The following is a 14,058-nucleotide window of genomic DNA, read 5'->3' as shown; positions in this document are numbered from 1 at the left end:
TCCTGAATAGTGATTGGTTGATTTTACTACATACTTCCGGGATACTTAAACAAGGTAGGTTGCATGAGCACTACCCTATGACGTTGCCCACGACTTTATTTTTCTATTTCTCAAATGAATAATCGTATTAACTTATAATAAGTATGTTTATTTACGACAGCGTATGTTTAAGAAAGGCAGTTGCAAAAGTGATGATATATTTATAAATTAAAAACATGTATTTTTATAATTTTCTTATTGCCCACCAAGCTTTTGGTGGGCAATGTGTTGAATGTGAATGTGTTGTGAGTTGAATGTGGGTGAGTTTAATTATGGTCATCATTGCTATACTTTGCTTACCCTTTGTTGATTTAATAGTAGATAAACTGATTTAGTCAAATCATTCAGAAGAAATTGAAATATTGTCAACGCTTATGATTATTATTTGGGTTAGCAGAATATGTATATATATATTCTTTTGTTTTTACACATAACATTTACGGCCGTACTTTTTGACATGCTGCCTAATTATTATTTTGCCTTTCATGCAGGCCTACTTACATGAGCTACTTCAGATGTCCAAAAAAAATCAGATTCCAAATTGATTGATCACCTTTCACATATACACACACGTGCATGACCTACAACCACGCCACCAACAGCTCTTCGCATCACATTCTTCTTATTGTACTTTTATTATTTGAAAAAATATAACAAAAGTCATCCCAAGATCACGTTCTGGCGTTACTTGATGGGCATTGCCTGAGCTGGTACACCTGTACTACGCTGCTCAGTAGTAAGGCTTGGCAAGGCTGGATACCTTCGTATGGGCCTCAGCTCAGCCATGTTATCCAAACAGACCTGAGTACCAGCGTTTAGTGGACTGTTCTGAAGACCCTGTGACTCATTGAGGGAAACCCCTGGTACTAAATTCATGGTGTCTAGCCTCAAACTTCCGGAAAACCTAATTATACCACTCTCGTCCACGGGAGTAGAATGGTGTCTGGGCTCAAGCCAGGAATCAGTCCTGGGCTGGGCGTTTGGTCTTTGTTGAAGCTTGGCCTTATTATCCGTGTAGTTGGGTAATGGCTTGAGCTTCATGCTGGTTGACGCCGCACGCTGTTTGGTGTATTTGTGCCCTGAGAGAGGAAGTCCATGTGTGGTCTGTCTTTTAGGGAGCAGTGTGTCCAGGATCTCATACTGAGGAGAGACAAGAGGCAGGGGCTGGAGGACATGATGTCGCTTTGACACGGGTTGCTTGCCCTCAGACGCAGGTAACGAATCAAACCCATCAGTGGACAAACGAACCCTCCTCTTCCTGTCCTCCTGCTCCCCTTGGGTAACCAACCGGGAAAGGGACTGTGTTGAGGACTGGATTGATTCTTTGGCCGCAGTATTTAGCAGAATCTTCATTTTTTTCTTTCTATCGCTTTTGCCTGGTGGGGTAGGGGTGGCTATTCTGTGAGGGCTGTGATCTGAAGGGCCACTCCTCTCTCTATGCTTCTCATGTTGTACTCTAGAGCTGTTCAGATGGGCCTCTGGGCAGGGCGGCCGGGGAGATCCTGGCTCTTTTTTATCCAGCCCCGCTGCCTGTTAAATACAAAGATAAGATGAGCTACAGGACTAGACACACACAAACACACACAAACAAAAAACACACGCACAAACATAGATTCCACTCATTCTGGTAGCTGTTAGTAGTGCAATTCTACTCGTTATCTGTTCATGTAATAACACACACAAACACACAAAGACACAAAAACACAGTCACTATATGTAAAGCACTTTAGCTGTCTTGAAAAGCACTACATGCAATGAACAATATTAATAATATGATTCTAATAATAGTAAATACTAGTATTATGTTCTTTATTGATTGCAGATGGGAAATGTTGGTATCACAGATACGGGACAGTAATAAACCAAGCTGCAGTACATTTCATTTGAAATGACAGAGCATACTTTGTGAGGAGTTGCGTGAGGAGGAAGAGGAGGAGGAGGAGGACTGCTGATGGATACAACAGGCACACAGCCTTGGGCCCAGGAGTCTATAGGTGAAGGCACCGGCTGTGAGTCTTCAGCAGTGGAGAACGCCTCCTCCGGCCCGTCTCCTGGGTCACGGTAGAGGAGAGCCAGTTCCATAGCCTCGACTAGGAAGTCTTTGGCCCAGCATACGGTGAAAGCCACAAGCTAAACAAGGGAAAGATAGGCAGCGTTTTACGATGGTGGCAAGTTGGGGGCAAAGTTGCACATGAGGAAATATTCATTTTTATGATTCACTGTATGGATGTGAAGAATGCACTAAAGTACACGGGTCACCTGTTTGTGAATGTGTGACTTGAGACATTTCTCCATGACATTGCCCATGAGGTCCTCCACTATCTCCTCAACGTTTTCCCCCGTCTCCTCCAGCTTCAGCAAGTCCTCCCACTGTGTCTGGGTCAGGTGACCGGGGACCACGTCTTCTTCCACGGGGGGGTCATTGCTCTGAGGAGAGGCCGCTTGGACAGGGGCTTTTGGGCCCCGAGTGTCCGCGCGGGACTTGGTTGCAGAGCGCGACATCTTAATTCAGAGAGGCTTGACGTTAAGAATGGGAAACAACGTTTGATAAAACATGAAAATGCAAAATCAGTGTCCTTCTGTAATGTAAAACGTTTCTTCTCTTCAAGAGTTTTGGGAGATCTTCCAAAGCTGATTTAGACTTTTTTTTGTTAATAAGTAACACACCAAAAATACTTTGATAAACATAGGCCCGAGTTACACACTAACGTTACCTAAACTAACTGCACAGAGAGGTCTAAAGAACCACATGTTATTACATTACCAGTAGCCTACAGTTACCGCAACGGGACCTTCTCATTTTTAAAAGTGGATATCGTGGAAAACGTTAGAAGAAAATACCTACCCGCTGAATGCCAGGCGCTTTAAAATGTTTTATGAGTTATTTTGCCCTTTTCATCCACGGTGGGTCTTTTGTTAGTGGAGTTGCCACCAAGCAACTGAACAAGTCGACGTAGATGTGACACGTGGTTTGGTGACGCGTTACGCAGATCTGTGTCTCTATGGCTGCAAAGGACGCGAAGAAGATACTCAGCTTTTCCTAAACGGGTTATCTATCGTAAGCTAACATGGTTTACACACCCGATCATTATCGATTGGTTTGACCATAGTGCAGTGAACTTCTGCTTAAGATATCGGTTAGATCCGATCATCTAAGAGCTTCCGTTACCTTATACATCATGCAGTTGTAGTTGTACATTTTACTTTAACTAGCTTACCGCCCAACCCTCAAATACTTGTTCACCGTTTGGTCAAGAAGTGGTGTTTTTATGTATTAAAATATCCCTTATAAAATCCCCATAGTAAGAAGCCAATTGTGCCTGTCTGACTTTGTGTCCTCCAGATCATTGTTCTTCATCAAAGGAACAACAGGTCGCCAAACCCCCTTATCAACAACCTAACTGCTCTCCAAGATGTACCATAAAGAGAAGAGCTTACAGATCAAGAACAGCGCGTCGGCGCTCTACAACAACCTCAGCGTGCTGCGTATCGCCCCGCGGAGCCTCACCTACTTCACGGTGGTGCATGCCAACACGGTGAGCATAGTAAGCGCGTCCTGGGACGGCCTGAACACCTCCCACCGCCAGCTGCAGTCCAAGGAGCCTAATGTCGCCACCAGCAACTCTCTCATTATGCAGGTCAGCCCGTCATCCATACATTCATTATTTAATTTGTTCATTTATTGGTGCGTGTGTGTGTGTGTCTTCACTGACCCAGTGTGTATGCTTTGCATATAGTGTAAATATGTGTCTCTTCTGTTTACTTTTTTACCAGAATCATGCAACCAATGTTTTCCACCATCAATGATCCATGTTTCTAACAGGCCGCCTGGTGTGTTCTTCCCTCTCGTGACCTACTGGTGCTCACGTCCCAGAAGGGTATTCAGGTTGTTATGGTTCTCTCTCTCCTCTTCTGTGTCTCTGTGTGTCTGTGTGTGAGTGTGACTGTGTGTACACTAACCCTAACTAATGGCATTTTCCATGTTGTTGTTTCAGATGTATGAGTCTGATGGCTCCATAATGGTGTACTGGCATGCACTGGATACCCCGGAAACCGCTACAGGTGTTTAAATGAAACAAATACAAATAGTTTTAACATTTTGCCCAGTGTTTCAGTGACAAACAATTGATGTTAAATCATTAAAACCAACTTGTTTTTCATGTTTGCATAATTGTCATGTTGTATTACACTCAATAGTTGTGCTAATAGCTGTCTGTTTTAATTTGGCTACCTATAACAAGAGTTTGCTTATGTTATTATAACATTGTATTTTTACAAATCTGCTTTAGCTTTATAAATCATTATTTACTTATTTCTGCCCCAGCTCAGGCAGTGTTTGCAAGAGGGATAGCAGCAGTGGGAGAGAATTACATATGTGTGGGTGAGTACTAATTTCTGTGTTATTTCTTTCCTTACTTCGAGAAGCTTTGGATGATGTTTCCTACTCATTCTACCTTCTGGGTCTCAAATCCCCCATCCAGGTGAAGCGTCTGGTGGGATCCTAGTGTTTGACATCCCCAGTAAAGGCGGGAACATCACCCTGTCTGAGGTGTTGGAGGAACACAAGGAGTCCATCACAGACATGGCTTCCGAGTGTTCTGGCAGTCAGGTAGACCATAGCTAAAAAAAAACCTCTTATTTACCTTTGAATATGCTAAATATATATACTGTATGTGTATCCATCCAATATGAATGTTGTTTGATATGTTGTAAAATATGAAATCATTTAGTACCCTTACCACTGTGCTATCCTGCACAATGACTCTGTTGTTTTTAAATGTAGGAGTGCATTGCTGACATGGTCAGTGCGGATGATACTGGAACGCTCTGTGTGTGGAAGTCTGGGGAGGAATTCCAGCTGCTCAACAAGATCACTGGCTTTGAGTAAGTCGGTTTCACCACCGCTCGGTTTTAGAGTCTGTAGATTGTGTCTTTCTGTCCCATTTATTATCGACACTATTCATCACAGGTTTATTTTCATGTATATATTTATTTATTTTCCCTTATTATGTTTAAGTTTCATCGTTATTATTTATTCCCAACTAGTCTATGTTATAATCGCATCAGTTGCATCAGTAAAATATCCCTCTTCGTCCTCTAGCTTTTCTTCCCATGCCTGACCTCTTCGTATGTTCCACTCCCCTGTCGGCCTCTGTCCCCGGCTGTCCCCTCCCTTCCTTTGGTTACGGTCCACTCCAGCATGAGCTGCTCCTCAGTCAAGCTGTGGAAGGGCACGGTGGTGGCGGGCTACGGCACCGGTCAGATCCGTCTGTACGAGGCTGTGACTGGGATCCTGCATGCAGAGGTCAACGCCCATGCACGCTGGATCTACTCGCTTGATATCGCCCCTTTCTCTGGGCTGGTAAGCACAACAGACCGAACTCTAATCCTAACTGCCCTTGAGTGGATGCTTTTATTCTAAGCATCTTACAATACCTTGAGTGTGGAAAGTTTTAGCATGGCTGGCCTCAGTGGTCAAATAGTTGATTTCCCACTTTTGACCGGCATCGTGACACTGTAACTGTGAATGTTATTTATCACAAAATAACTTAACATTCGTTTAACACTGTTCATGTGCTTCAGCTTTTGTCTGCAGCCGAAGATTCGTTCGTCAGAGTGTGGCACCTGACGATGACGCCAGAGTCCAACACCGTGGAGGTAACATTCCTCCTCCCCTGACTGTGGTTCTCAGGGTTAGGGTTAGAGAACACAAGCCAACGTATAGCAGTGTACAGTTTAGGGCATGGTTCAATAACACTGCGTTTGTATCTCGTTCTAGATTTCCCATATGTACAATGAGTGTGTGACGGACACTCAGATTTGCGGCGCAAAGTTCTGTGACGGCGACGGCTACGCCTTTGGGGTCACTGGCTACGACCTCAGTGAGATCATCCGCTACACGCAGTCATAGGGCGTCGCGGCGAGAACAGGTACATCGTGCCTGTGTCGATGTCGACACAGGCACAGAGCAGACACAGGCACTCTGCTCCGGTAGCACTGTGGACCAGTAAGACCCGAGGAATGTTTAATAGCTGTTGGTGGTCAGGCCAGAGACTTGATCAAAAGGAGTCGCAGAGTATGTATAAACGTTGTGGGTGTTTCTTGTTTTTTTTTGTTTTTGTTTTTGTTCTGGTGAAGTTGATATTCCCCAAACAAATTTTATTTCATTAATATCCAGAATGTTCACAATAAAGTCAGTGTTATTTTATAGCATACCTCCTCATCATATCATAATGCACTTTGTGTCGATGGTAGTTGAGTTTTGTTTGCAAAAAAGGGCATTTTGTGAAGTGCTTTGTTTATTCTAGAATAAAGTAAGCAGTGTATTCAGTATGATTGTCTACACGGCTATAAATCAAGATTAAAGCGTATTTATGAAGCATCTCGTTGAATTAATCGTAGATGGAGTTGTTTGAGTATTAGTTTTGTTTTATTCAACGAATGTGCACTTTCATTGCACATCACGTATTTGCCAATAGATGGGGCTCTTGGGAAAGGAAGCGAAAACTTGACATTGTATCTGAGTCAGAGCATGACTGTCACATAATATAAAACAACCACATCAGTCACATATAAAAACACACATAAAATCACTTTCAATTAGATTTTTTGACAATGTGAAGTGATCTTTCATTATTGTGGATCCTTGCTTCTCCTGTGACCTTTACATAATAAGGTAGATAGGGTACGCAGACAAGTTTAAACATAAACAACACATCAAAGCAAAGGGACTTTGCTGATTCGTTCCACGGTTAGTTTTTGTTAACATCATCCGTCTCTCACAATATACGCTGCCTGAGTCGGGTGAGATCAGTGGTCTCCTTTGGTTCTGTTATTCAACAGTGGTCACATAACATCAGCTGACAAGGTTGTTTTTGAACCCATATATGTAAAGCTGAACGTTATGTAAGGCAGACGCCTATCGTGACAACAGACACTCACGGGTCACACGGCCGTTTGTTGACCGTGTCAAATGATGAGTGTTTATTTACCAAAGCACACATTTTGTACTATTTTTATACTTTTTAAACTCTTATCTCTCTCCCCCTCACCCACGCATGCATGTAAGCACGCACGCGCCCATACACAAACAGACAGACAGACAGATGGACACATACACACACTCTGTCAATGTCTGACTGAAGAGGGAGAGATCAGGGGCCTATGTTATCAATATGTGGTGTTTATGTGGACATGACTGTTATGTAAAGAACTCCATTGAACCTTGAAATAGAAAGAAGTCGTACAAAAACAAAAGGGGGGAATGAAAATGGAAATGGTGGCAGACTCAATTTAAAGAGATTTAACGAGAGCTGACAGCTGACATCCAGCTGACATCCAGATCGAGGTCAGCAGAAGTTCACTGTGCTGAAACGTGAAGCAGATGAAATAAAGTACAGAGAGGACAAATGAGAATGTTTTGCTTTTGTGATTGGTCAATAATCCACTGTGATGTCCCGGCCTCCCTAGCCCCGGGCCCACTCACTGGGCAAAACAGCTGTCCACTGTAGCAGCACTGTGATAGGCTACTCAAAAGCTGCCACTCATTGCATCATGCATATTTGTTATAGGGAGGATAATAACTTCATCTTTCAATCCCATGTGAGTATTAAAGTACTGTCAGGCGGCACTATATAGACCTATCCAAGCGTGACAACCACTTGTATAGTAAGAATAAGTATAAAATAAAAGAGTTAAATTGAGACAGACAAACAGGAGAATATGAAAAACATGTTACCTTGTCTCAAACATAGAGGCATCAAACAAGCCAACCAGTTTAACCTGACCTCTAACCTTTCACATGCTTATGGTATGTATCCTCAAGCCATTTTTGGAAAAAATCGTACTAGCCTGTTGCATGATGCCTCAAACAAATGTGAATCGCCCCTTTGCATTTGTAATACATGTGTGTTCAGGTATATGTGTTATTGGACATGAAAAAAAAGAATTATTGCTATTCATTGGAAACTGAGTCTAAGAATTGCCTGATAATTACCACCATCACTGCAATGCTGATTATTGGGATTGTAAGCTGAATCACAGCAATGGTTTGTCTACTCTTACAGTTTCCTTGATTGTATAAACCCAAAAAATGGAACTATGCACACACAATTCTGAAAACTTGAAGCTCATGCATCAACTACAAGACCCCAGACTGCTAAACTCTAAGCAGAGTTCCACTGTTTTCACATTTTTGCTAAACTCTAAGCCCAAATCTCATCATTTATCACACTTGGTTCTCCTGGATCATACTGGCCATCAAAACGCAACAACTAATTACCAATAAGTCTAACTCACTTCTCACCTGTTCAAACTCAACTGGCAAAACACTTCAATCATGTGTCAGAGCATAAAAGAGGACCTGGTGAGCTCTACTGTGTTGTAGATATGGTCCTTTGGCCTGATCAGGATTGGAGGTGGGATACATACTGATTTACATGTAGATCTGTTTCACCTCATTTATATTCTTTTTTTTATTCTTTGTTGGCCTAGTTCAGCTGAACATTTTACTGTATCACAGTAAAAATAAATATATTTGCTTTGTTACCTTTTTGTACTTGTAATTCCCTAAACGAGGGAAGACGGAACAAAACTGAGGGACACCAGGCCAAACCGTCAACGATCCAACTCGTTTGGAAGTACAACAAAAGTTGATATATCCTCATTTCGATTCTATTTCAAATCAGAAAAAGCCTTACAGGCAAAGAGATCAAGAGATAACAGATCATTAAGTTCTGAATCAAGCATTAGCTCACCAGCAAAGAAGAGGGCTGACACAGTTGTTGCTGACATAGTGGATGTTAAGAACCACAAGGCTTCTCAACAGAGGAAAAGTCAACAACAAGGCCTCCAAGTCTCAACTGGAGCAGGTGCAACAGTGGGGACGACCAACAGCCCACCAGGAGTAAACAGTCTGAAAGCTAAAGACACCCAGCATGAGAATTACCAGAAAACACCTGAGAAACAGAGTACCATCGGGGTTCTTGCCCCTGATCTTAGAGGGTTAACTGACAATTCTTGAAAACAACTTTAAGACACTCTTTACCACTCTAGAGTTATTGGAAGGAGTTCTGATTTTCATGACCTTTTGTACGTGCTTGTGTACCACATCCATGTGTCTGCATGTATTATCTGAGTGTGGGGGTATGAGTGTGTGCTATGGTGTTATTTGTATTTGTGTGGGCGTAGTTTCTGCAGAAGTTATTGCAAGCTTGAAAAGTAAACTATTGTTTACTTTTGTTGGGTTTGTTGGGATTACCCCATAATCAGAGCTATGGGCTTTGAAGATCTAGCTAGAGATGATGAGCATCTCTCCGACATGGGTGAACACATAAGCTGTGAAACCTACACCATTGATCAAATAGTAGATAAGAATAAGAAACACAATTTTTCCTTATTTCACACAAATATTAGAAGCCTGATTAAACACCACACGGAACTTGACTCCCTTCTATCTACTACTAACCATAGTTTTGACATTGTGGGTTGCAGTGAGACCTGGCTTAACGAAAACTCTCACCTTGATAGCTTAAATATAGGTGGATATAACCTAATGGTCAAAAATAGAACTTATTCTGTTGGAGGCGGCGTATGCTTGTATGTAAAATCCAAATACTGCGTAAATGTTTGTGAAAACTTAACTGTGAATGATGGCTATTCTGACTCGCTCTTGATTGAGATGAACACTATAAACGCTAAAAAACGTATTGTTGGTATCATTTACAAACCGCCCGGTTTCAACCCAGACATAATTAGGCTAAAACTAGAAGAAACACTATATCACATGAATAATAAAAATCGAGATTGTATCATACTCGGTGACTTTAATATTGGTATCTCCAAAGATACAATAAAAAATTATTTTATAAATACACTTCATTCTTTCTCCTTTTTTCCCACTATTAATATTTTCACAAGAGTAACGAATCGAAGCAGAACCATCATTGACAACTTCATCACAAACATTGAAAACGCGAGCATTGACTCTGGTGTAATACTTTCGGAGATTTCTGACCATCTATCTATTGTTCTATTCATGCATCTCTCGAATAAATTTAAACTTTTTCTACATAAAGAAAAAGCCAAGGTTCTACATTTAAAAACACTCACAAACGTATGTGAAAACATGTTAAACAAAACATGGGATCATATTTACAGCTGCCGTGACCCTGACACCGCTTATAACTTATTGGTAAATGAAATAACGGACTCTATGCAGAGCACCATTCCCGAGAAAGTTGTTGTGAATGGCACCACAAATAAAAACGCCTGGATCACGAGGGACATCAAAAAATCTATTTCTCATAAAAATAATTTATATAAACGTTACATTAAAAATCCATCGGATGAAAATAAAATAAGATTTGCACAATTTAGGAACAAACTCACACAAATTATTAGAAAGGCCAGACGATACCATTTCACGGAACTCCTGGCTAAATCACAGGGCGATGCCAAAAAAACCTGGCAGGTGCTAAACAACGTTCTCGGGAAGGGCCCAAAGATTACTGTGTTACCTGATGTCTCGAACGGTGAGAGAAACGTGGCGGAAGGTGATGCTAACCTTGCTGATGTCTTAAACTCTCATTTTGCTTCTATTGGGAATAACCTCGCCCAGAACATAGTTCAACCTTTGAATGCCTCGTTTAGCCAGTATTTAAAAGATGGTCAACCTAATTCCTTTTACTTAATGCCAACAAATGATATTGAAGTATCTGAAACTATCAGGAGCATAAAAAGATCTCAGTCATCACTGTCAGTAACCGACAATATCTGCAGTACTATCCTAAAAGCCATTGTTAACGAAATTGCAAATCCTTTGGCCCACTGTATTAATCTTTCATTATCACTGGGGTCCGTCCCAAAAATGGCCAAGATAGCAAAAATTGTCCCGGTTTACAAGTCTGGCGATAAAAATGATTTAAATAATTACAGACCCATTTCAATCCTATCTTCCCTTTCTAAAATATTTGAAAAAAATTGTATACACCAGACTAATTAAGTTCCTAAACAAATTTAATATTCTTGACTCTTCTCAATATGGCTTCAGGAAAAAAATAACTACATGTATGGCGGTTCTTGATTTAACTGAAAATATATATGATTCTGTTGGCATCTTCTTGGACTTGTCAAAGGCCTTTGACACAATTGATCATGAGATTCTGTTTCATAAACTTTATTTTTATGGTATCAGAGGTGTTGCATTGGATTGGTTTAGAAGCTATCTTTATGAGAGAAAACAATCTGTACGTATAAATGGCAAAGAATCTAGTAAAGAAATCATAAACCATGGGGTCCCCCAGGGGTCAATTTTGGGGCCACTATATTATCTATATGAATGATTTTGTCAACTCATCTAATATCTTCAAGAAAGTACTTTTTGCGGATGATACAAACTTGCTCTTATCACACAAAGATCAGCTTGCTGCATTAATTGCCAATAAAGAAATTGAGAAAGTGAATTTATGGCTTAAATGCAACAAACTTTCTCTGAATACAAAAAAACGAATTATATTGTATTCCGATCTAATAAAAATAGACAACATATAGAGAACATGTGCCTTAACATTGACAGACATGAAATAAAAAGATTAAAAAATACAAAATTCCTTGGGGTCCACATTGATGAATACTTAAATTTTAAATATCATATTGAGCAACTCACCAAGAAATTATCCATGTATTCCGGTCTATTTTTAAGTTAAGAGATTACCTTCCACTTTCAGCACTCCTCACCCTGTACAGATCTTTATTCGAACCTCATTTATTTTACTGTAATATCATTTGGTGTAACACCTTTCCGAGCTATCTTCATAAATTACAATCACTTCAAAATAAAGTCATTCGCACCATCTTCTGGGCACATTTCAGAAAACACACTGGTCCTCTCTTTGAAGGCCCAGGCATACTTAAGCTTGCCGACCTGAATGTTTTCCTAAACTTATGTATTGTGCATCAGGTTGTAAACCAGTCCAATGCCTGTCTATGTAAACTTGTTCCTATCTGCAATCCCCTGCATAGACACAATACTAGAAATAAACTCCTGATCACGGGGATAAAACAAAAATTCAAAATCACAAGCTTTAGTGTCGGTTGCCGGGGATTCCAGTTATGGAATAAGCTGGAAAAAGATGTAAAGATGTCTAAATCGTTCAAGCTCTTTAAGACAAAGCTTAAAAAACAATTCCTGTCTAAATATGTCTAAAGATCATGTATCACACCTTTTTAATATATCTAAATAATGCAATTCTAGTCCTTTCCCTACTGTGGTTTGGGGGGTGGGGGGTGTGGGGGAGGTGACGTGGCACTATCCATTTGGATACTGCGGCGATACCTTGGGTTTGTGTACTGTATTTTTTATTGATGTATTTTTTGTCCATGTTTCCCGTCTAACCTATGTCTTGTCCTGTCTCAGGTTTCCCCGCCGACAAGCAGCTCCTTGCAGCTTTTTGGGGTTTTCTCCTATTTCATATCTTAATTTCAAATGAAATGTCAATTTGTACATCTAGATTGTAAGATATGAAAAAAAACACATCGTATCGTATCGTATCGTATCGATTTCATCATTGCATACCCGAAAGACAGTCTAAACATTTTCTTACTGTCGTGTTTGTGTTGTCCTGTCATTTTACTTCAGTGCAATTACTGTACTGTAAAATATGCATTGTATCTTTTCTGATACGATTGTGCCAATGCAATATTTATATGATTATTCACAGTATTGTATTACAATATGGCAACAGTCTTTATACTATATGTACCACCTAATTGCAACTTTAAAAAAGAAAGCTATTTCTAAACAATTTTATACATTGGAATATGTAACATGGCCTCATAAAGCCAAAACATATGTAAATAGTATACTGATGGAAGTGTTTTGAATTGATCACACCAGTGTTTAATTGATGCTCTCTATTATATAATATATTATAGATTATATATCTCTAAGAGATATTCATTTGATTGCTGTGTTTACTGAAGAATTTGTAAAGTTTTGACAAAATGATTAACTCGTCTCAGGTTTGTGTTTAGAGTTTTGAGAAATTGAGCTATAGTTTCAGAAAACGTGTGTAAACGATGGAGAAAAACTGTAAAACTTTATTTGGCTCGCTTATGACATTGATAGAGAGGCCTTCCAAAAAATATATATTACTCCTCACATGCACAAGTCAACTTCAGCAGACTTGAAAGACCTGGCTATGCATGTGAAAAATATCACACACAATCACTTGGCACCATTTATTTTTACCATCACAGAATCGTCCACCAATCAAATTCTTAGGCAAACTCACTTACACATGATTGCAGTTGCATCATCTTGAAGGCATGGGTAGGCATTGGGACTTAAGTGCATTACATTTGAGTAGAATAAACATGATCAGGGCCGGCCATCTGTACTGGGATGGCATGGTTGCTATAGCACCAGCCACTGTTTGGATGGATGACGTTGTTGCTGTGTGTGTGTGTGTGTGTGTGTGTGTGTGTGTGTGTGTGTGTGTGTGTGTGTGTGTGTGTGTGTGTGTGTGTGTGTGTGTGTGTGTGTGTGTGTGTGTGTGTGTGTGTGTGTGTGTGTGTGTGTGTGTGGGATGGCACGGCTCATGGTGATATATTTATAGAGCAAGTTTCCATATAAGCCTGATGGATTTTTGTCCCTGAGTAGAAGTTGTGTTTCTAGATGTATGTTTTACAGACAAAAGTTGCATTGATAGTTTACTTTAAATTGAAGGAGTAATAAACTTTGAACTCAAAAGGAAAGAACCATTTTATACAGACACACTACCGGTATTAACATCTAATTTAATGGCCACACATGCCATCCATGAGCAATTGATAAATCACACAAGTGATGAAAGATAAGTTAACTAAAAAAAGACAGAACGCTGAGGCGATTTCTCCCATGGGCCTCTCATCCATAACACAGATAACAACCATTCGATTTAATCATTTTCTCACTCACAAACACCATACACACAAAACACACAACCCGGCCCGTTGCCTAGCAGGCTGGGGCAGCGTGAA

The 14,058-nt window shown here is 40.4% G+C and overlaps 2 protein-coding genes across 8 annotated transcripts; one reads left to right on the top strand and one right to left on the bottom strand.

Annotated features, from left to right (window-relative positions):
• Window positions 1-128: 128 nt before the first annotated feature.
• LOC130384835 (uncharacterized protein C2orf81 homolog) lies at window positions 129-3,616 on the bottom strand. Of its 5 annotated transcripts, none has more exons than XM_056593200.1 (5): window positions 3,478-3,541; window positions 2,885-3,045; window positions 2,299-2,556; window positions 1,942-2,169; window positions 129-1,569 (listed from the first exon to the last, which is right to left on the bottom strand). In XM_056593200.1, exons 3-5 carry the CDS (start codon window positions 2,539-2,541, stop codon window positions 724-726), a joined length of 1,317 nt encoding a protein of 438 aa, XP_056449175.1. In that variant the 5' UTR covers window positions 2,542-2,556; window positions 2,885-3,045; window positions 3,478-3,541; the 3' UTR covers window positions 129-723. The 5 variants fall into 5 exon arrangements, with proteins under 5 accessions (XP_056449175.1, XP_056449173.1, XP_056449177.1 ...); XM_056593198.1 differs by having other exon boundaries at window positions 2,299-2,541; XM_056593202.1 differs by lacking the exons at window positions 2,885-3,045; window positions 3,478-3,541 and adding an exon at window positions 3,548-3,616 and having other exon boundaries at window positions 2,299-2,541.
• wdr54 (WD repeat domain 54) lies at window positions 988-9,806 on the top strand. Of its 3 annotated transcripts, none has more exons than XM_056593204.1 (10): window positions 988-1,253; window positions 3,383-3,677; window positions 3,863-3,925; window positions 4,035-4,101; window positions 4,364-4,420; window positions 4,521-4,648; window positions 4,823-4,923; window positions 5,239-5,401; window positions 5,623-5,697; window positions 5,819-9,804. In XM_056593204.1, the coding sequence occupies exons 2-10, from the start codon at window positions 3,453-3,455 to the stop codon at window positions 5,948-5,950; spliced, it is 1,011 nt and encodes a 336-aa protein (XP_056449179.1). In that variant the 5' UTR covers window positions 988-1,253; window positions 3,383-3,452; the 3' UTR covers window positions 5,951-9,804. The 3 variants fall into 3 exon arrangements, with proteins under 3 accessions (XP_056449179.1, XP_056449178.1, XP_056449180.1); XM_056593203.1 differs by lacking the exon at window positions 988-1,253 and adding an exon at window positions 2,982-3,097; XM_056593205.1 differs by lacking the exon at window positions 988-1,253 and having other exon boundaries at window positions 3,552-3,677; window positions 3,863-3,917; window positions 5,819-9,806.
• Window positions 9,807-14,058: the final 4,252 nt, after the last annotated feature.

This window comes from Gadus chalcogrammus, chromosome 6 (genome assembly GCF_026213295.1).
Source record: "Gadus chalcogrammus isolate NIFS_2021 chromosome 6, NIFS_Gcha_1.0, whole genome shotgun sequence".
Lineage (NCBI taxonomy): Eukaryota > Metazoa > Chordata > Actinopteri > Gadiformes > Gadidae > Gadus > Gadus chalcogrammus.
This window is presented reverse-complemented; position numbering and strand designations above follow the sequence as displayed.